This window comes from Electrophorus electricus, chromosome 16 (genome assembly GCF_041902795.1).
Source record: "Electrophorus electricus isolate QZ-2024a chromosome 16, ASM4190279v1, whole genome shotgun sequence".
In the NCBI taxonomy this organism is placed as follows: Eukaryota; Metazoa; Chordata; class Actinopteri; order Gymnotiformes; family Gymnotidae; genus Electrophorus; species Electrophorus electricus.
In genome coordinates this window covers 22816112-22843754 of record NC_137512.1, presented here as the reverse complement: position 1 = coordinate 22843754, position 27643 = coordinate 22816112, and the positions used below count along the sequence as shown (strand labels likewise).

At 41.2% G+C, this 27643-nt stretch overlaps 2 protein-coding genes across 12 annotated transcripts in view; one reads left to right on the top strand and one right to left on the bottom strand.

The window, feature by feature from the left end:
- Positions 1-2262: 2262 nt before the first annotated feature.
- On the bottom strand, positions 2263-22510 carry tmtc3 (transmembrane O-mannosyltransferase targeting cadherins 3). Of its 4 annotated transcripts, none has more exons than XM_027019658.3 (14): positions 22387-22510; positions 20706-20919; positions 20075-20293; positions 17371-17470; positions 15444-15559; positions 14235-14407; positions 12881-13133; positions 10304-10452; positions 9979-10099; positions 9720-9831; positions 9036-9139; positions 7750-7919; positions 6861-7087; positions 2263-6059 (listed from the first exon to the last, which is right to left on the bottom strand). In XM_027019658.3, exons 2-14 carry the CDS (start codon positions 20895-20897, stop codon positions 5182-5184), a joined length of 2814 nt encoding a protein of 937 aa, XP_026875459.3. In that variant the 5' UTR covers positions 20898-20919; positions 22387-22510; the 3' UTR covers positions 2263-5181. The 4 variants fall into 4 exon arrangements, with proteins under 4 accessions (XP_026875459.3, XP_026875458.3, XP_081554701.1 ...); XM_027019657.3 differs by lacking the exon at positions 22387-22510 and adding an exon at positions 21694-22014; XM_081698575.1 differs by lacking the exons at positions 20706-20919; positions 22387-22510 and having other exon boundaries at positions 17371-17463; positions 20075-20103.
- The window catches only part of cep290 (centrosomal protein 290), a 26345-nt gene continuing 20621 nt past the window's right edge, over positions 21920-27643 (top strand). For 2 of the 8 annotated variants that reach the window (XR_014117449.1, XM_081698570.1), the window contains exons 1-9: positions 21921-21938; positions 22632-22728; positions 23771-23848; positions 25319-25388; positions 25493-25539; positions 25943-26086; positions 26643-26696; positions 27016-27045; positions 27286-27432. Coding sequence is in view for 7 of the 8 variants with exons in the window: in XM_081698570.1 (XP_081554696.1) it covers positions 22636-22728; positions 23771-23848; positions 25319-25388; positions 25493-25539; positions 25943-26086; positions 26643-26696; positions 27016-27045; positions 27286-27432 (663 nt within the window). In the remaining variant the exon portion in view is untranslated. Of the gene's footprint in view, positions 21939-22631; positions 22729-23770; positions 23849-25120; positions 25180-25318; positions 25389-25492; positions 25540-25942; positions 26145-26642; positions 26697-27015; positions 27046-27285; positions 27433-27643 lie in introns of those variants that run through there. The other 6 variants (XM_081698574.1, XM_081698569.1, XM_027019661.3 and 3 more) reach the window with 6 other exon arrangements.

The window sequence follows — 27643 nt, the reverse complement described above, 5'->3', positions numbered from 1 at the left end:
TATGGTTGTTTGTGAGGTCTATTTTTCTTAAAAGATATTAGAAAGTGATTCATTAAGGAGGCTGTTTTCAGAAAACAGGAAAGAACAGTGAATAGACACACTGTGAGATCTCCTACTTTAACATACCTTTGAATAAAAAAAAGAGCAAACAGAAGAGTTATGGGGGAAAAAACACACTGATATCTCATCACCATCTGACAAACTCCTCTGATCCATACACCTATATCACTTATCACTTATCTGCAGTTGTTCAATCACCACAAAACACCCTTCCATCACATCAGGATCAATCTCACAGCTGTCACCAGCCCCGACTGCTGAATAGAGCTCTTTCAAAGATGCACAACTGTGTATCTGTACCTGAAGAGAGGTCCATTAGCTCTGTATCAAAGCCCAACACAGTCCGCAGCTGAAATATTAAAAATGTTTTACAAACAATACATTTATTGCTCATAAAACAAAGATACAAATTCCAATTTTCACCAGGAATATAGCTGGAACACTGAGAACTGTCATGAGAAAATCACTAAAAGATAAACATTGTGCATGCATTTTGGAATTGCCACCTTGTGTGCGGATTCTGAAACCCAACATGTTATTTCTGTCTATGATCATCCCTCACAGTTACAGAGGAGCCAGGCATGAGCCTCCGCGGAGGCCTTACAACAAGCTTGTTTTAGAACTCTAATTACACACTGACAATTCCTATTGCTGTCAATTATGTTAGAAAACAAACCCCCTTAAGCAAGCTCCAAAAGCTCAGTGATTAAAGTACTTAACTAGTAATCAGAAGGTTGCCAGTTCAAGCCCCACCATTGCCAATGACTGGCCCCGAAGCAAGGCCCTTACCCCTCACTGGCTTAACTTGTATTCAGTCATAATTGTAAGTTGCTTTAGATAAAAGTGTCAGGTAAATGTAAAGGCTTGAACGTCATGGTTCTAGCATTTGCAAATGACATTTAAGTAGACCTATATAATCTCTTATATGTGGAAACTTGAGTGAAATTCTTTCCAAGTATTAATAAAAGTGCACTTCAAATACTGCTTTGTACCTTGACTGGATCCAAGCATTTACCGTGCTTGTTAGAACTATTCTCCAACTCATTACAACAGTGTGGCATGCCATGAGATGACCACACCCCCCCACAGGCACAATTACATCCCATTCTGCTTGCATTTGCACTTTTTACCTTTACATACGTACGCACACACACACACAAAAACACCAACACACCCTTAAGGTTGAAACAACTACCATTATTTGTATTTGCAGTAAGGGCAGGGCAATGCAGAATGACACATACACAAAACATTCGACTGGAAGAACACGCGTCAATTGTCCCAAAATCTGATGGGTGTGATGGTGGCACTGAAGAGTCAGTTTACATAAACAGAACGGTAACCCATGAACACGGAGCAGTTACTAGAAGGGGGGGTGAGGGGGACCACCGCCACTGCAGGCAGAGACTCGTTCCCCCTCCCCACTAAATGTAGGAACACTGGTTTCCCCAAATACCTGACAAACTCATGTTGAAAAGAAAGTTCCTGAATTCTGTCACACAGACATGAATTGACCTGTCCAGGTGTTTACAGTAGTAAATCTGACTGCTAATAACTTGCTTTATTAAGCTTCAATTGAATGTTTTATTCTGAAATAATTTTTTTCAGAGTTCTCAAGCTTTGGGTCAATACAATAAACAGATGGTTTTAACAGTAAGGAGAATGTAGATGGTAAAGTTAACTGTCAATAGCCTAATACAGCAAGAAAACAGAAATTGCTGGTTTCTCTGGCACAGATAAACATGATCTTGGAATAAGTCTCTTTTTAGCTCATCTTGGGCTTAAATTTGGGTTCAGGAAGCTGTATCTTAATATGTAAGATTTTAAATGTTAATATTCAATTTAATATTAAAATAACTTGGTCATCAATCAAAGAAAAAATATATGAAACAAAATAAAATAAAAACAACTAAGTAGCCAGATGAAAATGGATATATCTAATTTGCTCTAACTTCAGTGGTACAGCTCCATATATGACTTCACCATAGTATTCCCCACTGCCCTGTATTGTAAAGGACATTGACAGACCAATCCCCACAGCCCTGTATTATATACGACCTCAGCAGACCAATCCCCACAGCCCTGTATTGTATACGACCTCAGCAGACCAATCCCCACAGCCCTGTATTGTATATGACCTCAGCAGACCAATCCCCACAGCCCTGTATTGTATACGACTTCAGCAGACCAATCCCCACAGCCCTGCATTGTAAAGGACATCAGCAGACAAAAAACATTACACCATTCATGTTATATTGGCTGAGGAGTATCAAATGCATTTCTGTGACATTTCTTGGAAGTACCTGCCAGTGAATCTGTTATTATGAACCTCTTTCAATGGTCAGTCTTCTTGGAACCTTTACTAGGGATAGTAATGAAGTACATTAAGTAATAATTTAGAGACAAGATAACATATAGTTAACTACATTTTAAAAGTATCAGCTCGCTGACGCACTTGAAATGAGGCAAGGGATTACTTGGAAATGTTGTTACATTTTAAAAGAAAAATGTGACAGATTCAGTCAGCTTTGGACAATGTTTTCTATAATTTTCATTCATGGAAACATGTTTTAGAGTGAACCTTAAAACGTGCAACCCAGATGTAGTCATACTGGCTCTGAGCCACTTCCTGAAAGTTGCTCTCAGACTTCTGAGCACACTTAAATCAACACATTGCACTCGTCACTCAGCTGAATGAAGCTAAGGCGTCACTTTGCAGGCAAACACACAAGCACACGGAGTGCACCCAGAGTGTCTTTCCCAACGCACCATTTATTCATTGACACACGGACTGACCTGCCCTTCCTAACAGGGAGAGCCAAAAAGTGACACTTTAGTGTGCATTCCTGTAAATATTTTTTATTGAGGAAATATGTAGGCTCAGACACCAATGACACTCTGGATTACAAGTGAAAGTAAAAGTGTTAAATCACTTTTGATTAAAAAACAAACAAACAAACAAACAAACAAAAAAAACCAAGCACCAACCCCAACAACACACACACACACACACAAAATAGTGGTTTCAGTGACAGCACAGCAGTAAGTGAGGCCATTGTTTTAGAACTCTGGGGCAGGGCATCCTTAAAGGAGGCACTAAACATGTTTACTGACAAAAAGCACACATTCCCAGGTGTCACCCTTAGGTAAGGGGAGTTAAAATATGACTGGTAGCCTTTTTATGTCTGCCGATTGGCTTTAGAGCTAATTGGTGCGCAATACGATCAATGACATGACATGACATGGTTAATACTGCAGCAACTGTGCATATAATAAACAGAGTACAAATCAATTTAAAATTATTTTAGTACACTGGCAAAAAAATAGCCAATAAGCTACTGTCAGGGTGCATTATGGATACAGTAGCAGGGTATTTCACATGAAACATTTTAACGTTGGCCCTTCACCAAAGGATAATAGTCTGAATGTGAGCCTTAGTGCACGTCATTCTCTGTACAGCTCCAAGTGGATTTATTACCCGTGATGTTTCAATGTGGCAAGAGAAAGCCCAGTCCAGAATGTGCTACAGACATGCAGTGCAGAGAGGCCTCTGGTATCATTAGTGTTAGTGGATGAACGTCTGTGTACACACCTTGCTCTCTGGGGTGTCAAGCACTTACAGGACCATCAGGTACTGCTTTGCTGCTTTAGACAGAATGGCAACCCAAACCAAGCTTTACTGTTAACACTGTGCAAAAATATTCACAGCATTTACTAATGGACAGATATGAATGACAGTGAAAGACCAGGGAAAATGATGTGGATGAACTATAAGCAATGTCAGTTTGGATCTACTGTCTACTTTAGTGAGAGGCTGTGGGTGTGAACAGGAGATCAAGAGTGCAGGTCTCCACTGTTCAAGTCCATTAAGAAGTCATTGTCTGTTCTGCAATATACAGTGCTTTATAACATTAAAAGAAAAAACAAAACAAACAAACAAACAAGACATTTTAATCAATAAATGATTCCAAAAAGATCCAACACACACACAACCCTAATGTTCTCTTCTCTTTCTCTGCATACCAATTATTACCTATTCACCTGCTGGTCTCTGAATAACTACAGTACCTGAAAGTCACAAGCCTCAAAGATGAAAGTGTTCTGGAGTATTTACACACATCAAAATGGAAGATGATTGGTTCTCCCTCAGTGCCTCATTATGAGTTCCTGTTTGATGTGAGCAGCAAGAACAAAGCAACAGGAGCAAGCCCTGTGAAACCAAGGCCATAACACCCCAGTCAAAGGGACTACCGCCGAGGTATGACAGCTCTGTGAAAGCCAGTGACACAGGATCAGAGAGGCACGCAGGCTGCTCGTTGTAGCCCGGAGGCAAACACTCAGGCCGGCAGGGGTGGAGGCCGACTAGCCAGGGGAGCTGACCCCGAACGGCGGTGAGATGAACGTGCTCGATGATGTCAGGGCGGTAGAATTAAAGCCTCCATACCAGGAGGTGTGGCCATGTGAGGCACGAGACAAAACAGCAGGCGAGGCCGCAGTGAGGAAACGCCACTGGAAAGGAAACCAGGCAGAGTGTGTGGGGCCAGTGGCAGGACAGAGGAGGCCTTAAGCACCCTGCCCACACTGGGCCCTCCATGCACACACTTCCTGCAATTGTCTGTGACCCTGATTCCACTGCCCGTTATTGACAAATATTAATAGTCTTCCAAGATAAAAAAAAATGATCCAGTGATTTAAAAAAACAACAACCAACCAACACCAAACAACAACAACAACAACAACAAACCAAAAAACAAACCCCCACACACCATCACTGAAAAATTTCTGCAGCCAGGAATTTCCAACTAAAAAAAAAGCAGTATATTATTTTCTGTTTTTTTTTCTACTGCCACACTGAGTTCACACAATTAAGGCTTTCTTGATTCAAGCCATAAGAATTGTGTACCCCATACAGTAACAATAAACATAAATAAAACAAACAGCAAAAAAAACCCAAACAAACAAACAAAGCACAGCTTCCTCTCAGAGTTTTTATACACATAAACAAGGTCTTCTTGGAGTCTACACACATGCATAAACAATGTCTTGTTTGGAAACCCAGTGAGCCTTTTCCCTGTGCTTCAAATGACCGGAGAAAAGGAGCTCGTCAGGTAAACAGAAAGGTTAATCACTGCTTAGTATACGCTCAATCTCCTCCAGTCTTTTCAAGGCTGCCTCTCGTTTTTTTTCTATGTCTTTAATCTCTTTTGTGGATTTGTTCTTAGTCCGCTTTTCAGCCTGGCTTGCGTCCAGCCTCGCGTCCTGGACCTGGGCGGGGCTGTGAGAGCCATCAGCGGGGGAGGATTTCCGCAAATTCTTCTCTCTCCCAGCCCCTTCCCCTGTTCCTGCCTTGGCTGGCCGCTCTTCGTCGTCCTCCTCTTCCTCTTCCTCTCCGCGGCCCTTCCCCTGTGACTGGCGCTCATTGGCGAGCACGGTGCCATCTGCTGGCCCCAGTGGCTGGCCGGCAGCGTTCGCGGCTGCCATCTTGCCACGGACGATGGCGAGGTGGCGGCGCACGTACTCCTCGTTGGGTGCCAGGGCCAGCGTCTCCTCCAGGCAGCGCTCGGCACCAGGCAAGTCGCGCTCCTCGAAGTGCACCACACACAGGTTGTGTTTGGCCTGCACATTGGCTGGGTCAGTGCGCAGGATGCGCTCGAAGCAGGCCCGTGCACCACGCGTGTCCTTGTGGTGGTTCATCAGGATGTCGCCCTTCAGGATGAGGCCTTTGATGTGCCCGGGGTGGTGCTGCAGGAGCTCGTCGAGCACGGGCAGCGCGTCCAGCTCACGCCCCCACTGTGAGAAGAGCAGTGCCAGGTTGAAGAGGGCACTGCGGAAGCCCGGCTGCAGCCGGATGGCCTGCCGCATCCAACGTTCCGCCTCCTCATTCTCGTTGGCGTCCATGGCCAGCATGCCCAGGTTGAAGTAGCCATTAGCATCATCTGGCTCCTCCTTTATGTATGTGAGGAACCGCCGGTTGGCTTCGGGCCGAAGTCTGGCCTCGCCTGCAACACAGGAACATGAGCTAAGTGCTTAAACCCTCATGATTAATTCATATAGCAAACCTACCCATTATTTCAGTAATCCGTGACAACGGTGGTCACAGAAGGTATAAAAGGCTACATACTTTAATTCCACTTTTGCCACAGCAACACAGGTTTGTAAGCCAATGTTTGGCAAATTTACATAGTAAATATTTACAGTGATCATTCCAGATCCTGCCCACACAACTCCCAAAAGAATGAAAAGAAAGCGGTGCAAATCAAACTCATGTAAACCAACAGACAAAAGAGCCGTTGTTTTCTCGTTATTTGCATTACGGCAGTGTGGGTGTGTGAATGCAGAGCAAATGACAAAGTCATGAAAGCTAAAGCTCCCTAAAACATATACATCCATCCAGCTTTTCAGCCCTTCACAAAGAGGCATGCACTTCTGAGCCGTTGAACCACAATTTAGATTTGTGTTACTACTGCTGGATCAATAGGCAGCATTCCAAGGCAGGAAAACATGTGATTAGAGTTTATATAAGATAGGTGAGGGGTCGCATGCAGCATTACCTGTACTTAGCACACAGACATACCTGAACATAATTATAAGACTCAGGACATCCTAACATGTTTTTTAAAATAAATAAATAAATAAAATCTTACTCCCAGTAATGTGAAAGCATGTGAGTCAATGCATCTTGGTTATCTCTTCCTTCAACATATCTAAGGTTTCTACCATTTCACTGGTATCAAGCTTGCTGGGACATTTATCATTGCAGAAGATCTTTAATTAGCTTCATTGTTCTCAGTCTCACCCACCAGATTCCTGCATGAGAAGAGCAGAGTTGAAAAGGGCAAGTTTGTGCCGAGGGTTCAGGTCGAGTGCACGGTTAAAGTTCCTCAGGGCTTCAGAGGGTTCTTTCATCTCAATGTTGACGATGGCCAGGTTGTACCACAGGTCAGCATTGGTACGATCCAACTCTAATGCCCGCAGGTAGGCATCCCTGGCCTCACTGGGTTTATTCATCTTCAAAAGGAGCTCTCCTCTGCATGTAGTACAAAGAGAAAGATCACTTCTCAGATACACATAACAGTGTCAGACTTCGGCGGTCCAAGCTGCTTCTGCCAGCCCTTTCTGTGATCTAGAAACTTCAATTAATAATGCATTGACCACAGGTTTAGACTTAAAATAAGTTTAGTAACAAAAAAAATGTAAAACAAATAAAAAAAAGGTTCAGCTCTGTATTACAAAATCAAATATCCAAACAATAAATCCCAGATGACCAATATTAAGGATTTAAATGCTCATGTAAGCATAATGTAATATACAATATGTACAACTATCGTGACCTTGTTGTTAGAAGAGGCTTTGTAAAAGCCTGCCCAACAAAGCAGGGAGTTAAAGAATAAAGTCATATTTGCATGCCTACACATGGCCATGAGCACATAGACTGCCTAGACTCCAAAGAACCACTGATGAATGTTAAGCCTTTAAAATCATTCTGAAGGTTACGGGTGGGGCATGACTTCCCATGATCAACAAATGAGATCAGTTGTTCATTAGAGGCAATTACCTGGCTTATGTATGAATATTAAATTATTAAACCTTTTATCAACAAATCTCCTATTAAGAAAAGGAGGCGAAATTTGTGATTCAATAACTATTCTTGTATAGATGGCAGTTTGTAAGCAGGCCGGAGCAACTTGCCTGCTGATGTACGCCTGTTTGAAGTCAGGCCTCATGCTAATGGCCTGCCTGTAGAGCTGGTCGGCTTCCTCCAGACGCGAGTCGTTGGCACGGATCAGGTTGGCCAGGTTGATATAGACGTTCAGGTGGTTAGGGGCCACACGAGTAGCATACTTCTTTCCTGGAATTATCTGGCATACCAAAGGGTTTTGTTTGTTTATTCAGACGTTACAGACAAGCTGGCAGACACTGCAAGTTGAATAAGTGCACAAATGTGAAAAACAAAGATGAAAATCAGCTTGTTCTGCATACGTCATTCTAATGACCTCGATGCGGAGCTTCAGGCTACTTCCTCCCACTATTCTGTACTCATAAAAATAAGTTACATTTCTAAGATTTCATTTCCCTACCTCATCCTCTTTCTTCTACTATTGGGCTCATTTTAGCCAAGTGAGCCTGCAAATATAACTTTAGGTCATACGCAAACTGAAATAAGGTTCTCGGGTATGCATGTTCCTTCTCTTGTTTCAGGCTGATTCTGTACTAGAGGTTATAGCGCAGCGGACCTCCAACACCGGAATTCGAGAGCACTGCCATAAAGTTTATTTAGAGACGTTCTTCACTAGCATAAACATGGTGAAACAGTGGCTGTAGATCACTAAGAGGTCAATGACATTAACTCTGGAACAAAGACATGCCTGTTGTTGTCAAAAGAGAGGAAACGTAATCAATTACATTAGCACTGCTCCAACACTGTTGTTGTTACTGTGTCTAAATAGCTCTCCCACTCCTTTAAGCCTGATTTCCGTGAGGCTGCATTTCACAACTAAGAAAGAGCAAAACCATTATTTATTTTGGCTAAAAATTTTGTTGTTTGTCATGTGTTGATGCCAAGCACCTGGTCAGCACTCACTTCTGCGAATGTCATTGAATATTCTAAAAGAATATTTTGTTGGCAAATGAAGATTTAGCTTGTTAACATTTTTTTTTCTCATAAATAGCCTCTTAAATTCATAATTTAATTTGCTTTATTGTGATTTCAATACATTCAAAAGTTACATTTGCATTTTAAGTAACTTTTCTAAAGGACAGTCACGATTTGACACAACCATTAAAATATTAACCAGGAGTTGAGGAAACACTAGCATTTATCTGCTTTAATCCTAGAGGTTTATGAATAAATCTTTAAAAAAAAAAAAACTATTCTCTAAAACAACTGTAATTCAACTTCCAGTGAAGTTCACAACCTAATTGGATTACTTTCTGCAAAAACAAGTTACCCTCAGGGTTGTGTGGAAGTCTCGTACCTGCGGCATGAGAGATTTGGCAACCAGATATGCCTCTTCAGCCTCTTTGGATCGATTGAGGTTCTTGTATGTTCTTCCAACATTCATATGGGCTCCAATATCATCTTTAAAAGGGACAGGGACATTTTTTTCAAAATTCATGACATTCCTGTTTTATTTCCAATTCCCACATTTGGGAAATCAAAGGACGAGTCCGATATACAGATGAAAGAAATGCAACATCTGATAAAGATATGGCAATCATACCAGTGAAGCACTTCAGAAGGTGTACAGAACTTGACCAACCATTAGAGTGAAAGATGATTTGGAATACCTTGATCTCTGATCATTTGGTTCAGACAAGTCACTATCCAATTGCATGCACCAGGGAGTTGTTGACCAACAAACTAAGGGTATTACCACAATGTTTGAAACCAATAACCCCACAATTGTTTTCGAAGAATCTTCTCTTGCCTTTACACTGGACTGAAGCCATTTTAATTAAAATATTAGAAGAAAAATGACACATGAAGATAACTGTGTTCCAGGATATCCTCGACCTGTAACGAGGTTGCGGAAAATCTTAAGAATACACCCAATGGGGGTCAAAGTGCTGTGGACATGACCTTCAAAGCCAATGTGGCTGACATGCTTTTCTAATACTAGAGAGAAGCCTGTGAGAGAAGATGGCATTATGAATCATACCTGGTTGTACTCTTGTGGCCTGAAGGAAATATCTCAGAGCCCTCTCATAATTATTTTGGTTTTCCAGAGCATGGCCAACATTATTCCAAAGCTTAGCATTGTTCCTGTTTACCTAAAAAGAGACAATTTTGACACATGAGGGTACTCCGGGATATGAAAAGCTGTTATTATTACTGGGAAATTGGGTGTTCTTTAAGTATGAACATGTGCCAGCTGATATGTAGATATGATGTTATTTGTGACCCATGTTTCTTCATACTTTTAAAGCAGAAGTGAATAGTGTGTACTCCGACTCCCAGTCCCAGGTTCTGTTGAATGTCTTCACAGCATGCATCATTAGAAGAACCCCCATGAAGATCCAGGAGATTCTCTTTAGGCCCCTACAAAACAACAGGTATTTGTCAATCAGATGCTTTAAAGGTATAATATTGCAAAGTTATTTATGATCTAAAGAGTGCCTCAAAAAGATCCAGGATTTGCGAGGCACTGCAAAATAAAAAAATAAAATAAAAAAAGCTTGATGGCGGGGGTGGGGAAATGGGGAGCAAAAGTGAGAGCAAGCAAGAGAGTGTGTGAAAGTTTACCATCTTAAGGACAGGCTCTTGAAGCCGTGAGCCACCAGCACGCAGAAACCCATGCTGGGCACGTAGAGCACTCGCTCAGCCACCACAAAGCCCACCGGGAAGAAGAGGTTGGAGGCCGGGACAAATGGCAGGACCATCAGAGAGAGAGCCTGCGTGAGCACACCAGAGGCAGGACACAAGGCAGCATGAGTACGCACGAGTACGCCTAACAGTACGCATGAGCTAGACATATGCTGCTGTCATCATATATTTGAAGGTAACCCTTCATGTCGTTGAGTGGCAAATATAAACCACATTTATAACACACATAAAACAGCCACCAGAAGGAGGGCTGCTTTACATGCTGGCACTAGATTAGAGGCCAACAAAAATTACCCTAGCCTTTGTAGCCTATTGAAAGGAAGTGGAAACTCCAATCAGTCTTGAATCAAATCGGGGTTCAGGCTGAGAAGTGGCTCTCAAGTGCAATGGGCCACAAAATAAGGCTTTAGCTGTGTGCAGTGATGCAGGAAAATATTCTCATTGTTCAGGTTCAACTGTGTGCCATGTTCAGTGCTAATCACTCCACTCTGCCATTTTTATGGCACAGCTTTGTCTGAAACCTTGGTCCATGAGGACAACTAATCTCAGAGCAAACCCAACCAAATCAGATGACCCTAAATGGGAGGGTGGAGACCTATGCACAAGAATGTGCACAAGGTTGCACGAGATCCTCTCCCAGTATAAACCACATGTACTTTACTTAACGGGAAAAAAAAAGAACGTCACTGCAGTTCTCTTCAAACATTGTCTTTTGTCAGACCCTGCACATAAATATAACTCTCTTACACAATGAAAGCCAGGCCAATAGTTCGTGGTGCTAGGATTATGGGTGTTATTGATTCAAAGTGTCCCTTTGACAGTGTGATAAATCCTTGGTTTCTGTAATGCTGATTGCCTCAAGGGCCAAAGCTATCCACTGTGCACTCTTATGTGATATTTGATTTGAGAAATAGCCCGTTCTGTTATGTCTATCTACAGCAAGCCTCACCTTTTACAAACAGCGCAAGTTCATTCTGCAATTTTACTAAATTTATAAGATTATTCAACCATAGGGTGCTAAATGGAATTCTGACATGTACATTTCCCATAACTGGGGATGTTGTCTTAAAAGTGAACAGCAAGATTAGTTCTGGCAAAGGCTTCAAAGGAACACTATATACAAGACCATCAGGAGGTGCTTTTGAAAGATGGACTGGGCAGAGCCGAAACACACATAGGTGCAAAGGAGCAAACAACTTCATCGTCACCCCAACCACTCTGTTTGTCTAGCCAAGAGCAGCCCAGATAAAAGACATAGTTGTCTTGTTAAAGCTTTTATCTGCCTTTAGGAAAAATTTGCAAGCTGCGTGTCACACCATGGGTCCAACAAGAGCCATATTATGTGACAATGGCCCAATGGTTTAAATGATAGGTAATGTTTCATGTTTATGGAGAATGAATGATGCAGGGAAAACCAAAACAGGTTGACCTGCTCGTTGTGTGTAAAAAGCACAGGCCACCGCAAACGTTTTATGCCTTTTCCAATAAAGATGATTTGTGGTCAGGCTGTCTCAAAGGGACAGCTACTGCCAGCAGACTGAGAAAGTTCACCAAACCCTGCAGACTCCAGAGAGCGAGAGAGATACACAATTAACAAAAAACAGAACTTAGGGGTTTTTTCCCCCTCTTCCGAACACACACGTTGAGCCCAGAGCAGTGACATTCTGAACTTCTGCAAGCAAGGAAGCTGTTAAAGACCAAACATATGTGGCCAACAGTGTAGATGGAATATCAGATGAAAATAACCCCAACAACATAGGAAATGGAAAAGAAAAACAAAAACGGCTATTTCTTGAATGCAAAGCAAGAAAATCCATTTGATTCACAGACTGTACTAATGGCAAATACAAAAAGCTGGAAAACTGACTGAGGGAGAAACCTATATATCAGCACAGAAGAAATGCAACGATTAAGCAGCTTCCAGAAGTCCCTCCCCCCCCCCCCCCAAACTGTCAAGGGGCAAATCCATTAACATTTATGTGGGAACAGTCTAAAATGCTTTTCCCCAGCCCAGATGCAGCTAATAGTCATTACAAAGTGGGGAATTACTTGAAAGGAAGAAAATAAAAAAGCAAGAAAATCCATTATAAAATATTACATATTCATTCTGATATGTTCATGAAAATGTCAGATACCAGTAGAACAGGGTGGGGGCAAAAAGTGCCAAACAAAAACCGGCCCTGTCCCTAAAAACTGTGACCAAGACAGCAGCAGGCTATTTTTCCATAGCACCTTAAATACCACCTTAAATTCAAACTCCTGAGGGTACAGGCCTACACGGTCCAATTCACCATGCAAGGAACGACTGCTGCCTGAGCAACTGACAACAGTGAAGGCATGCTGTTATGGGTATTACTGATTCAAAGTGTCGCTTTGACTGTGTGATAAGTCCTTGATTTCTGTAATACTGAGGGCCAAAGGGCCAAAGCTATCCACTGTGAGACAGTGAAGTTATGAGCCCCTTTAACACCACAATATTGATATTTGAAGCCTTACCATGACAACGATTTTGGCAGAGCTGTGGGTGTGGCGTAGGCTGTGATAGGCCAGCAGGCTGAGCAGTGTGTAGAAAGCCAGGGTTGCCAGGTTGCGCAGGTCCAACAAGGTCTCCACCAGAGGGATGGTGCCCATGGTCCAGTCACAGCAAAGCTCGGAGGGGTTGAGAAGGAGCCAGCCATTCACGGGCAACAGGTAGTTGAAGGTCAGCTGTCTGGTAGGCGTGGTGCTGACCGCTGCTGGGTTATCAAACCTGGACAGAGCAGATGCAGGTCTGATGAGTTCCTACAGTCATGCAATGGCCCTAAGAAAACTCCTGGGAGAGATCTTCAGAAGCTGTAGGGCTCCTTTAATAGAGGCTACAAGTTACTTTGAATTCAGTCCATGACTACCTTGACCTGAAGCAAGCAAGTACCACCCCAAAAACATGAATATGTTGTTCATAATCAAGTCACATATCCAGAACAATCATGCATCCATAAATTGTGAGGGAGCTGTATCTGTCCATTACAAGATAGCCCTTAAAACAATGATGCTTGAGAGAATGTGGCTTCTTATTTAAACTGCAAAGATGTGCATACTCTAAGGAAATAAAGCGGTACCCTCCAACGGAAAGAATTCCAAAAGGTGATATGAATATTTGCCAAAGGCTCAACATTTTCTCAATGAGGCTTTTGCAATAAGGCTGTTTTCCAAGAAGTACACACACATATGCCACTAAAATGCCCTTTATTTGATGGCTGCGAAGTTTTGGTTATAACATTTCAAGTCTTCCAAAATATTTCATAATAGAATTTAGGGACTAAATACACAAAAAGCTATGCAAATCCAGTGTATCACATCTCCAGAGATTTGTCTGATAAGAGTCCTCCCTAGGCCTGGAGGCCATATGTGAATTACATCTAGGAATTAGAGATGACTTCCTTGACAAATCCACAGGACGTCTCCTCTCTAATCTCAATTTACTGTGGTAGTGGGGAGTCACAGAGTCACAGCCTTGCTGAGGATGTGGCTTTACAGTCTGCTGCAGGCCCCATGACACAGCCAGTGCCAGAGATGGCTGTGCTGATGCACCTTTCAAATGTCATTCAAATGTCCAGATAAGACTGCACATATTTCAGAGGATCTGTTCCAAGTGCTTGAAGCAGACATCAGTGCCACAGATCCCATTTCTTTAGGACCTGAGGCAGATTTATTCTTATCTGACTCTGAAAAAGGATTTACTACGACTTTACTGCACCACTGTAAGTAATGAGGTGGCTGCTCCACCTTAGTCTCACGCATGTTTCAGTGTGGATGTGTGGTGACTCCCCTTTTGCACAGGGGGGAGCTGTGAAAGCCAGTGTCAACTCACCTGGTGAAGACGGGGAGCTGCGACTGGATGACCTGCACTCGCACGACGACCAGCAGCAGTGTGCTGATGATGAGCACCACCAGCTTGAGGAGGGTCTGCAGCAGGGTGTGAGAGAAGCCGCCCTTACCCCGCAACACCTGCACCACTGTCTCAGCCAGCATGGGCAAGGTGAACTGCCCACGCACACAGACATGGAGGCAGACAGGCAGAGATGTACAGAGAGAGAGCGAGAGAGAGAGAGAGGCACATACAATTATTATTTTTTAAATACCTCGAAAAAAAAATGGCTGTAAGTAAACCAATCACTCGGCATGCAACCCATACGTTATCAAGAGAGTCAGGCTCTGGACGGAATCCACATTGGTGCTCACGACTGGTCTGGTACAGGCAGCACTTGAGACGCAGGGAGAGCGGAGCCGTTGAGACTTGGGGTTAAGTGTGTCCCCTTTTGAGGCCAAGAGCCACAGGCTCTGAAGGCTCTCCACTAGCTGCCTACTTTATTCTCACTCCCTTCAGCAGCTGCTGAGCATAAGAGGATTACAATGGGGCCCGTTATGTAAAATGCAGCCCAATTACATAACCAAAAAGGCACGGTGGACTGCGAGTAGAAGACAAGGCCCCAGTGTGGCTAAGAAAAACTAAAGCCCCGTAATGAACAGCCCCAGGACACTCACAGGCTTTCCAGAGTGGGGGCGCACACTGTCGGGTGTGGAGTCTGACTATTGATGACAGTGTGGATCACTGAAAATGGTAAGGTGCAATTAAGGCAGACAAATACAATGAGCAACAACAGCAGACTTGCCTGCTGAGGAGTGATCTGTGTCAGCCAGCCATTTGCCCTTTTAATTACCTGCAGAGCAAGTGATTTACCCTGGAGATAAGCAGCTGTCACATGCAAATTCACTTTGTCTCAGAAACAGGCTTACTACAGCTATTGGAAACATGGAATCCTAAACTTGTCACTGGCAAAAAGCAGCAGAATCTCAATAAGAAAATCAGCATCAAGCATTCATCAAAAGACCTAAAACTAAAAACATGCAACCTTCAGGGTTTAATCACACAGAATTTTTAAGCAAATACTGCTGATTTAGGTCAAAAGTACCCATTCCTCAGGGTTTCAAAGAAACATCAAGTTAGGATCTCGGCTTTATAATGTGGATTAAACAGTATAATTGCTGGAAAAACGGCATCGAAGGTGGATAGTCTTACCCCCTGGGCAACAAACACCTCGTAGACGCAACAGATCCCAATGACGGTAATGCCCTGCTCCTTGCACAATGTTGCAATCGCTACGAGAAACACCGTCAAAACCATGGGGCTCCATGCTAAAAAAAACACACCAAAAAACAAAAATAAAAACAATCAAATGTGGTGACTGGCCATTTTGTACTCATCACCAGAACCTCATCTGCCAGTCTATCACTGGGTTCTTGACCCGGGGGGGGGGGGTCCACATGAAGATGTTCATAAGTGCTAATATTTAATTGCCAAACACAGGATTTTGCAGAATTTGTATTTGCGTGTGTTGCACTATTCTAAAGGATGACATTTTCAATATTTCTGCTAACAGCTGGGGTGAATATCCTGGGTTTTCTTTCAGGCCAAAATTATTTGAGAATGGTTGTAATTTAATCAGACAGGGATTCTCCAGAATGGTTTACTTCTTAAAAAAAAAAAAAAAAAAAAAAAAAAAAAGAGACAACAAAGTAACGTTTATCTCAATAAGATGCAGAGATAAAGAAACTATTATGAAATACTTCCAAAAGAGAAGTCTTTTCACGGATGTGATGTGTAAAAAGCATCCATAACCAACACCGAGATAAAAAAAGATGAAAAGATAGAACAGAAAGTATACTTGTATATACTGATTTTTAAACTTAACCAACTGGATGTGCCAAACCATTTTGATCATGCATTATCAAAACAAAACCAATTTTTGGGGGTGGACTTACTGAACCTGTCAAAACACAATTTGGTTACTAGTGGTTAGCTGTTTCATTACAAACATTTGTCTATTTAATTTTTTTAAATGCCTTTTCTTATTTTCACCAGTTACAGAGAACCACAACCCATGATGTTTGGCTGAAAGGGAAGGTCAGTGTCGCTACTCGTTACGATTCAGCATGAGTGCTGGCAGCTGCGGCACAGCGACACTTCTGCACACGTCCCACATGTATTGGGACAGTAGTACAGCACCACAGCACTGGACCTCATTTTCTAAAAGCATCATAGCAGAAACAATCAGCAAATGAATATTCACCCCACAAATTTAGATGATCTTATTGTTTATCTTAGAACAGAGCCTGGTATAAAAACATGAACTGGCTTAAAAAAAAACAAAAAAAAAAACAACAACAACACATGAACACACCAATTATGAGCAAAAAAAAAAAAAAAAAAACTCTTTCAGAAAAACATTTATGCATGACTTCTGAAAGCATCTTCAAGCCAGAACCATAGAAAAGCAGCTTGAACCCTAAGCATTAGCCTCGCTAATTTTTACAGGTTCTCTGTTATGACATGTTTACAACAAGCCAGACATGAAAAGCATACATCTGCCCACACACTTTCTCTTAGGGCTGTACTGCAACTGGAGACAAAACCCACTTATTTAACATTTTTTTTTACTACTACTACTACTACTACTACTACTTCCAGTTAACAGGCTCCTGAACTGAAAGGTTTGGTATTTATTTGATGGTTTCCTAGAAAAAGACAATATTCACGTGCTTGAACATGTGTTTGATCCTGATTAGGGGTTCCTGATCCTGGAAGGGGTTTAAATAACACTTTGCATATAAATGTGCACAATGCTGTACTCCCCAACACCTCTGTTATAATTTGTACTCGACAATAAAGATATGGTTTACCAAAATAATTTACTATCATGTGCAGAGAGTGCGTTCATCATTGTAGCAAAAATACAAGATATCCAAGGGAGCCAAAACAAAGCATGCAAATTTGACATCTGAAGTGTGATCTTAGGTACTCAGTCTTCCCACTCCTTAGGCTTGGGAGGTGTTACCGAGCCTGTGTGGAGCTCTGACTGCACTGTGCAGCGTGAACCTGCACCAGCAGGCACGCACACGTTCATGCACGGCCCTGCTTGCTGGAGACGGAAGACAAGAGCACTCACCCACGGAGTGCTCCGCGCCTTTCGACTCGGTGTAGGCCAGGAAGGCAGCCAACAGAAAGATAGAAGACAGCAGCTCAGCTCGGCCCACCACGCCTGTAACCTGGGAGACAAAGGGAAATGTCAAGGGGCATTTTTCTTCTTCACACAGCAAGCGCTGGACACTAGCAAGGAAAACAGATTGGAATTCCATCTGCAGACTGGTTGCATGCCATAAAGAGGATCGATACATTGTAAATTACAAATAACTATTCTGATTGGAATGCCACTGGCAAGAACATAGGCCACATGCAACAACCAAATTTTCTGCTGAGTCTGCATACCAAAAAACAAAAAAAAAACAAACCCACCCAAACAACAAACAACAAGGTTGTAGAATTCCTGTTTGTGACAATAGCTAATAGATGAAGGGGAGCAGATGATCACGGATGGGTGAAGGGAAATGTAAGAAATATTGCACTTTCTTTGTTGAAAAGAAATATTCATATTTCTTTACTTATTTCAATGCAGTAGCCATAATCCAAAATTTGAACAAAGGCCAAGTTAAAAGCAGATACATGACAAAAAGCAAGCGGGTAAATTTAAAAAGTTCACCATACAAAACCACAAGATTTCAAAAGGGTTTTGGCTATATGCCCAACAATCCACATTAATGAGTCAGACAACACGCCATCTCTTACTGCCACCACATGGAAGTGCCTGCAACGGCAACGACAAGAGGCTGCTCCTCAAAGACAGTTAAACATATGCAGATGCCCAGTCCAATCTATAACTAAATTACACCAATAGTTGCAATAGGAATGATGACAAGACTCCTTTCCACTATTAGATGATGCAATTTATTTATTTACGACAAATGCATTATAGCACTCGGCCCTCTGCTCAGTGAAAGGCAAGCTTCCAAACATACATACACACACACACACACACACACACACACACACACACACACACACACACACACACACACACACACACACAGAGGGAGTCTTGAACACAATGCCGTTCTGTCTGTGTATTCTCACAAAAGGAAGTCTAGATTAATTTAGGCAGACAGCTTCCAGACTCCACCAGGCTTGTGGGCACGTCACGTCTGCAGCTAAAGCCAGTTTTGTGCAGAGGCGGAAAACGACTCATCCAATGACACAAATATAACACACAGGCTAGCCTTTATCAGAGCATTCAGGAAAAAGAACAACCCTAGCAAATGAAGTCCATGCCTTCGCCACTCAATAAGGTAAATTGTTCACTAAAACACCATCTTTCTTTTGAGTTTTAGAAAGCATACTTTGGTTCTGGTAAAGCTCAGTTCCTGTCGAGTTCATTTTGCGTACACAGTAAGCAAAGGGGAAAAGAATAAGAGTGGATGGGGGAAAAGACAAAAATGAAAAATGACACAGAACCCCAGTGAGACAGCGAAGCACAAATAAGACATCCACTTAAGGAGTGCAAGACAATGAAGATGTTAACAAACCACTACTTTGCAAAAAAACAACCACTGCCGCACACTTCTAGTTTACTAGACAACACCTGCATGTTCCTCATCACCACTCGAACAGTGTTCTGCAGACGGATGAGAAAAGTGATGAAAAGTATCATTTTGGTAGAAAACAGAACACTCTATGCCGACCTCATCCTGACTGTGGCGGTAAAATGGCGTGGAGCTGATTTACCACCTCAGGGTCGGGACAGCTTGAGAGGGATGAATGAATTCTAACAATTATGAAATTTTACATTAGAATTTTACATCTAAAAATCAAAATGCAAGGTGACCACTTTTGATCCACACACTATTGATTAAAATCACAGCTATAAATCAACAGAACAGCATAAACATAAATAAAGTGCAGACACCTTTCAACATTTTTTAGCAGATACAAAAAAAACAACACCTAACTGAGGTGAAACTATTTACCAAAAGTTTATTTTTTCCAGCAATCTTCATTGTTTAAAACAATATTTACAATGAATATATCTCGCTGGAAAATGGTTTAAATTGGTTAAATACATTTTAATAGTTTTTTTTTTTTTACAGGAACACCCAGTAGTAGTGCACATTAAGCCAAGGTGACTTTGTTGTGCTATCCAGCTGATAAACCAGCTGAAGGATCCCACTTCTGTGGCTTTTATCCTCATTTGGGTTTTAGTACTGCTAGCTCTTCTTCACACATTAGCTGTCACATTTCTATGACTTTTGTCTCAGAAATTTAGGTACTATTTTACCTCTTTCAAAAGCGGCCACATTGCTTCAGAAAAGGCATCCGTGAGATTTTTTCCAATTCTATTATTAATTAGCTGGATGTCTGATATTTCAACCACAAATCACTGCATTGTCTGTTATTTAGTGTTCTATCATCACAATTTTTCAACATTTTACACATACAAAAAACATACCAAAACTTTTTTTTACAATACATTTCTCACCATCTTAGCAAAAATTTGTAATTAGCACAACTATGAGTCTGTCTCAGCATTTCCTGACTGGAATGTCCATAAAGAACTGAGGTGTAGCCTGCAAACTAGTTCTAATACCTATAGTTCTAATAACTTCAAAATTCTGACATTTTCCCCTTTAAATCCATCGTTTGAGTCACCTCCTCTAGATACGTACATATTATCTGTACATAGGCTTTCTGCGTGTGCGTATGTATGAACATATACTAGATGGGTGTTTATATATAGATCTCTATACACACACTGTACCCACCGCCTCTGTGTGGACGGGGTGCACCGCGAACAGCAGTGCTGCCACCAGGCTGGTCGTGTGGTCCAGGAGCAGCCGGCAGAGACGCAGGAAGAGGACACAGACGGCAGCATGCAGGACCACGTTGAGCATGTGGTAGGAGGCAGGCCGCAGCTCACTCAGCAGGTAGTTGAACCGGAAGGTGAGGACAGTGAGCGGCCGGTAGGATTTATGGCTCCTCTCCTGCGCGGAAAGACATTGGCGAGCAGAATCATACAAAAGTGCTCCAGCCTACAATACACAACCTGTTGGCCTGCTTGGTCTAGTTTTGACCACAAGCTTTAAACATGTGGCACAGCATGTTAGTCATCTGAAGCATCACAATAATAACTAAGGGGCTAACATTAAATTAGTTCTGAAGGTAGGTTAACAATGAACAATAAGATCTTGACATGGACCACATCTTCACTTCGCAAATTTATTAAAATCTGACATGTGCTCATGAATATATTTGTGATGTTATTTTGATTGAAAGTAAAAACACACCCTAGCTGACAGGCTACAGGTCAAAACTCATTTAAAGCCTTTTTTTCATTAAATCACAACCCAGAAATCTAGATGGTCATTTAACAAGTAACTTTTGCGAGTATTCTACCTCTGACATAGGGGTCCCCCAAAAATCATTGAGAAACAGGTTCCTAATAGGCGTAGATGGACGAAGGTCCTTGTTATCCAAGATGGCAGAAACATCATCAAATACAAAGCCACACAACAGACTGTTCCAGTAGCAGCACACCACCAGTCCAGTCAGTAGACTCGTCTCCTTCCATGACACTACAGCCATCATTGATATGAGACCTCATTGAGCACTGTAGACATGAGAAAACAGATTCCCCATGTGAAAATCAAGTCATCTACTCAAGGGACAAACTTACAATATCAATCAAGGCTTTAATAAATTGTACAAATAATAATGCCATGTTTCAGCTTCACACACATGCTTTATTACTGCTAAATGCATAGTCAATAGCTGGTTTGAAATTAAGTACCCAAACAAGATTCAGTTATCAAATTAGAAACAAGACTGGTTCAAAGCCTGAGTTCTACAGGGTGTATAATTGGTGACAATGAACTTTCCATATTCGGAACTGACCTTGTCATAACTTGATATTTTGAAATACAGGCACCCAAAATATCATTTTAGATTTTAAGGGGCAGCTCGGTGTCATTTAAGAAAACGAAATCGTACTAAAAATATTCACAATGCATTTTAAGTTAGACTAGTATAAACACAAGTTTGCTGAAAAAAAATACAACTCATTACTATCTAAACTACTGGTACGTATTTGACAAATGCAGCCTGCATATTAATTAATCCATTTTAAGCGTTAACTTATCCACCCGTAAATATTTTTAAAACTGGTTAACGTATTATGTTTTCATCTTAACACGCTATTAATGTTATCCAACTAGTCATAATCTCAAGAGGTTTTTAACTGAGCGATTGGCTCAATCAAGACAATTCATCCAGCTGTATAAAAGGGAAGGCTGGAACAGCTAGTTAAGTACTACAAACGGCCCATGAAGAAAACTTGTTCAAATAAGCTGTTTGGAAAAGACTTCATGGCATGTTTAAAACTCACCTTGTCATATCTTTAGGAAACTATTCGGAAAGAGACCGTGTAGTTTATATATTTTAGGCGGACGACAAAGTTTTATTTGATAACGACGCCGGGATTGTCATGCTAGGTAGCTAACTAGCTAACATTTTTTTCAGTTGAGGGACAAATATAGTTTCCGGGTCACAAAAGTAAGCGCAACTCTACCTCGCCAGTTGGAAATTTTTTGTGCAGATGCGCTATTCATTAAGCGGCAACATTGGAAAGAAGTAAATTGTTTCCTATTTAAAATGTGAACGTTTTTGAAAGAGGCGTTATTGCTGAAACCTCAATAAATTTGAGAAGTTGGTAGCTAACAGATTTACGAGATGTCGTAAATACGAGCCTTGCAATATGTGGAATACGACTGTTTTCAGTGGTAGCCTAGCAACAGCGCGAGAAGCTGGCACGTAAGAACCTGTTAGCTAGTTAACTATTGCTAGCGTTTGCTAGTTATTTTGTTAATTACAAGCAAATGATAACGTCCAAACGTTAAACTTCATTTAAGTGTATTAAAGTAGCTAGCTATCTTAATTGTTGGCAGTATCTTAGTCCATTATAACTTTGCTATAAATGCCAGAGTCCCTCAACGCTTTTGCTAAAGATATCGACATTTTATAAAACTATAATGAATTCTCTAATTAGCTAGTTATAAAATCATCAGTTCGGCTGACTAACCTTTTTAGTTCGCGATCGTCTATCCTGGTTCTCAAATTGTGGAATTCATGTATTGTCATCTTTACTCACTAACGGGCAAGCTCGTTCGCTAGCTAGCCAGCTAGCAGTTATTCATTTGCTCTCGTACCGAAGTGCTAGCTAGAATTGTAGATAGCCAGCTGTAGTGGAAGAGATATCACACCCTCTGTCATTTATGTGGGCCACACAATTGCCTAGCTTTTTTTGACCTGTGTGTTAAAACTCAGCAAGATGCCTGCTAGTACAGACTGGATATTATTGATGGAGGTTGATCCTGAGGTTTTGGGACAAGAAGAAGAAAACATCAGTAATATGTTTTTGCAGGTAAACCTCAAAGTATGCACATTCATAAGATAAAGCTGTTTAGGTACAGTGTATTATGGAATCTGTCATTTATTAAATTTGTTAAACAAGATTCATGGCCTCAGATAACTTAGGTCAGAAATAATACCAGTCTAAAAATGCATTGCATAGTTCAGCCATTTGTGCTTTACCAGTATTCCATGTTGTTTGAATTGTAGACTATAGAAATGGTGAGTTGGAACATAATTACCAAAAGTAACTTTTTTAAAACTCTCAGACACAACTGAGATGAATTTATGCACATTGTTATTTTGGGTCAGATTTAAATCTGTATATGGGAATTCTATATTTGAAATATGGATTTCAAATATTAAAATAATCCCCTTTAGTGTATGTTCCTATGTGCTATTTCCTCATTACATGTTATGTAAATAAGTTAAGAAATGAATATCCTATTCATACAACTACATAGTGAAGCACAAATAATGTTTCTCTATAGCTTCATTGCAACAAGCAGGATAGGAACTGTGTTCATAGTTGAACTGAACAATGCATTTACATTTATGGCATTTAGCAGAGGCTCTTATCCAGAGTGACTTACTAAAGTGCTTTGTCATTTACTCATAGAATATAGCCTAGTATAGTAGGTTAGAGTCCAACATACCGATGAACTAGAATACTGCAGAAATACAGGGATCAATGCTGTTGCCTAGAAGTAAAAGATACATGAGGTTTATCTTAGACAATGATAAGTGCAATAAACAATAAGTGCTAGAGTTTGTTAAAAAACATAAACAATACCCTACAATAAGTACTAATTTAGTCAGTCAATATGGGAGCAGGGTCAGTTGTCCTTTAAATATTCTGCAAATAGATGGGTCTTCAGTCTGCGTTTGAAGACTGCAAGGGACTCTGCTGTCTGGACAGCAAGTGGGAGTTCATTCCACCATCTTGGAGCCAGGACAGAAAATAGTCTTGATGCTTGTCATCCATGAGACCAATGATTGGTATAACAGCAATCTATGCCATGAGTGTCACTAAAAAACATGGTTGTTTTCTGCAGATCAACCCCCAAGAGCTGAAGGAGAATGAAACAGAGAAAATGATTCAACTGTTGAGAATCTCGCAGACCTTATTAAAGGTACAAAACATACACACAGATATCTGTCATGATCAAAACAGCCTTTCACAAGCAATAGCTTTTTTTTCTACATACGCAAAAGGCAAACAAATGATGGGGATGTATACACATACTGAATGGCCACTTTAATAGAGACACCCATCTAGTAGCATGTTTGACCTCCTTTGGACTTCAGAACTACAGCAATTTGTTCTGGCATAGATTCCACTAGGTGCTGACATTTTCCTGCAAGAATTTTGACCCATTTGGACAGGATAGCTTCTCACAGTTGCCGCAAATTAAATGGAGCTACCGGCATGCTCTGTACAGCCAGTGCTACCTTTTCACAGAGATGTGCTACAAGGTTAAGATCTGGGAACTCTGAAGGCCAGGGAAGCAAGGAAAAGTTGTTGTCACTGAACAAATCCATGACACTATGTCCCTTCTGGCATGGTGCATTGTCCTGCTGAAAGTGTCCTTCTGCTATAGGGTAAACAGCTGCTATGAAGGGATGAATGTGGTCAGCCACAATGCTTAAAGGACCCAGGGTGTGCCAAGAAAACATTCTCCACACCTTCACTACACCTTCACCAGCATGAATTGTTAACACCTGACAGGAACAGCTGTTCAATTCATGCTGACTGTACCAAATTATGATTCTCCCATCAGCATGGTATAACAGAAATCTGGACCAGGCGATGTTTTTCCACTGCTCAGTGATGCAATTTTTGTGCTCTGGTTGACAGACTGGTTGTCTGCTATTTTAGCCCATCTGTAATAAGGAACAATGAACTGTGAATTTGGACACACCTTGTAGAACTCAGCTTTGAACCAGCTGTGCATTGGCTGCAATTTACTTGACTGTGCACCGATTCTTAACATTGTCCTCTGACCCTTTTCGTCAAGGAGTTGTTTGTATCCACAGGATCCTTTTTGCTGGATGTTATTCCTGAATCACACCTTTCTCTGTCATGTTCCTAATTTCAATACAGGGATGCTCCTACCTCCTTGTGAAAGGGCAGGTGCTTCTAAATAAAGTTGCTAGTCAGTGTGTGTGGAGCTAGAAAAGATGTGGAAGCTGAAAGCAACAGTGGTTCCTGTGGTAACTGGAGCACTAGGCACTGTGACCCCCAAGCTTGGAGAGTGGCTCCAGCAGATCCCAGGAATAACATCTGAAATCTCCATCCAGAAGAGTGCAGTCCTAGGAACAGCTAAGATAATACACAGGACCTGAGCTTGAAGGAAAAAAGATGTTTATCCTTTATTTCTTTGTCTTTTGTATGTGGAAAAAAGCTATTGCTTATGAAAAGCTGTTTCGATCCTGACTGTATTTGACATACAGCTGCTCTTCGGTAAGTATGTAAACATATTCAATGACCTACCTAATCCCTGCAGTAATTGCAAAGCTGTTGCTATAAAATTCTGATGTTGAACATGATGATGTTATTAAGGTACTAATTACATATTTAACAGTTGTATTTTGTTCTGCAGATGAAGATGCAGGAAATATCCTGTGCCTATGAAGTTGTCGACAATGCTGGCACTGAGCAAGCGAAAATTGGTATGTCTGCCTTTGACGGTTGCTGAAAGGCTGTTAAGAGAAAGACTTGAACCATGGCTTGTGACAGAGTTTATTTACCTGGACCTTTCTCTTCCATTAAACAGAATCAGAATTCAAAGAAAAGATACGGCAATTGGAAAATGACCTCAAGGTAAGCATGAGAACAAAACAAATAAGTGATTCTACAACCAAACTCTCTGAATTAGAATCTTATCTTTATTGTCTTCGGAGAAACAAAAGCTAGTCTACTAGGATACCCTAGACATGGTTCTACATTTGACTCGTTAGCCTTGTCTTGTTTTGTGTTGTGAGCAGAAACTAGAGAGGGACTCGCTTAAGTAGATTAGCTGTCTAATCCCTTTTGACTGCACGTTGTTGTCACATCTGTCTACCTTTTTACCTTATGGAGGGACCCTTTACAATATTTGACATGTTATGCTAACTAAACATAAATGACCTCAAGGTAGTGTGCAAAGGCCTGTAAACACCTGTCGAGGGAGATCCAGTGTTTATTGCGCATGTCTGGAGACTTCTTTACTCCTGTGGTTGGCCAGATGGCACAGCGCTCGATGGGGGGAAGAGACACCCGCTTCCTCCGGGATGAAATCCGCCAGCTGGAGAGTCACTTGGAGCGCAAAGAGAAGGAGCTGGTCCAGCTGGAGAAGGAAATGAGCAAAGAGAGGAAAACAAATGAGGAGGTATGACCTGACAGCTCTGCCCTGCTTGCACGGTCTATCTACCACTGCGTTAATACAGGTGTGTAGAAAAATACACCTTTTAATCTCCATCAGCTGTTTTAGCTGACAACATTTTTTTTTTGGTAACATTCTATCTATATCCATCTGTAACATTTAGTAACATTCTTTATTTTTATATATATGTATTGATTGATATATTGATGGATAATATATAGATATAGACAGAGAGAGTTTGATTCAGCTATTTTTTCAGCATATTTCTTACCGTTGCTCCTCTGAAACATGGGACACATTCATACATTCCAAACTCAATCCATTGATTGATATCTGCACCCCTACTCTGAAATTCAGATCAAGTAATGGATAGTGGCATGTTTTGCACAGTGTAGCTAACAGCATCATGCACTGAGGAAACATTTTACTGTTTTAAGGTCTCACTTAAAATTCTATTTTGCAACCTTCTTTTTATCTACACTGACAAAAGTGTAAGAGTATTGTTCTGTGACAGAAAGTCATCAAACACGTTGACTGTTCTGACTGATTTTGAATCCATTAGTTGTGTCTGCGGGCAGAGGAGGCTGAAGAGGACAACAGAAAGCTGAGAAGAGAGGTAGACGCAAGTCCCCGTCCACATGCATGTAAAAATGCATGGGTGCATTTAACAGTGTTTGAATGAGCTCTTCAGGTTCTACTGCAGTTCAGTGGAACATAAGAGTGTTTAATATGGATCTCTAGGTGCTTTGGTCATTTGTTTCCTAGCTCTAGCGCTGATAAATGTTATCATATGCTTTGTTTATTTTCGGATAGTTTTTTTTTTCTTCTCTCTTAACTCTGTTTTTTGTTTTCATGCATCTTGCATGTTGCCTTATTTCTTTCTGTGCACGTTGCTTTCTTTTAAACATTACATGTCTGCCACATGCTTTGCTCAGATCTCCAAGATAAAGCATCTTAAGAAGAAGGTAAGACTGCTAGAGTGACAGGAACCAGACTGTCTCCGTTACAGCAAACAGCCTTGGGTGTATATGTGATTGTGTGCGCGTATGTGGAAATGTTTGGAGAATTTAATAAAAAGTAAAAAGCTTGCATAAGAAAAGAAATTAGTAACAGGAATTCACTGTTTTAAATAGTATGTGTGACGTCTAAGCTGTCCACAGTGTTGTTCAGTGTTCAAGCTTTTTATTTGTTTTTCTTTACTGTAGACTGAGCAGCTCCAACAAGATGTGGAGTTCTACAGAAAGGAACTGGAGCAAAAAGATGCTCTCCAGACCAGAGAGGAGAGCAACGATATGCAAAAAAAAATCAACAGATCCAACCAGCAGGCCTACCATTACATGGAGTGCCTGCAGGTCTGCTCAAACATGAATCCTCCCTTTCTGCTGTAATCTAATCTCCATTATCTGTGCTGTCTTCATGTACATAAATGTATGGTCAAGCCTAAGGGAATGATGTCAGGCCGTTTAAATAATGGCTTGATTTTGACATCTTGTTTATATATTTTTTTTGCTGTTTGTGTGTATGCATGTTTTACTATAGTTATTGTTGTTGCTATATATGTTG

Bases quoted from the DNA above. Each gene is read 5' to 3' on its own strand.
- tmtc3 (XM_027019658.3), bottom strand. From the start codon at position 20,897: ATGATGGCTGTAGTGTCATGGAAGGAGACGAGTCTACTGACTGGACTG. The intron at 14,408-15,443 runs GTAAGACTATCC...GTGCGTGGGCAG, and splicing joins AGGTGTTTGTTGCCCAGGGG to TTCACCTTGCCCATGCTGGC. The intron at 9,832-9,978 runs GTATGAAGAAAC...GTCTCTTTTTAG, and splicing joins TATTCACTTCTGCTTTAAAA to GTAAACAGGAACAATGCTAA.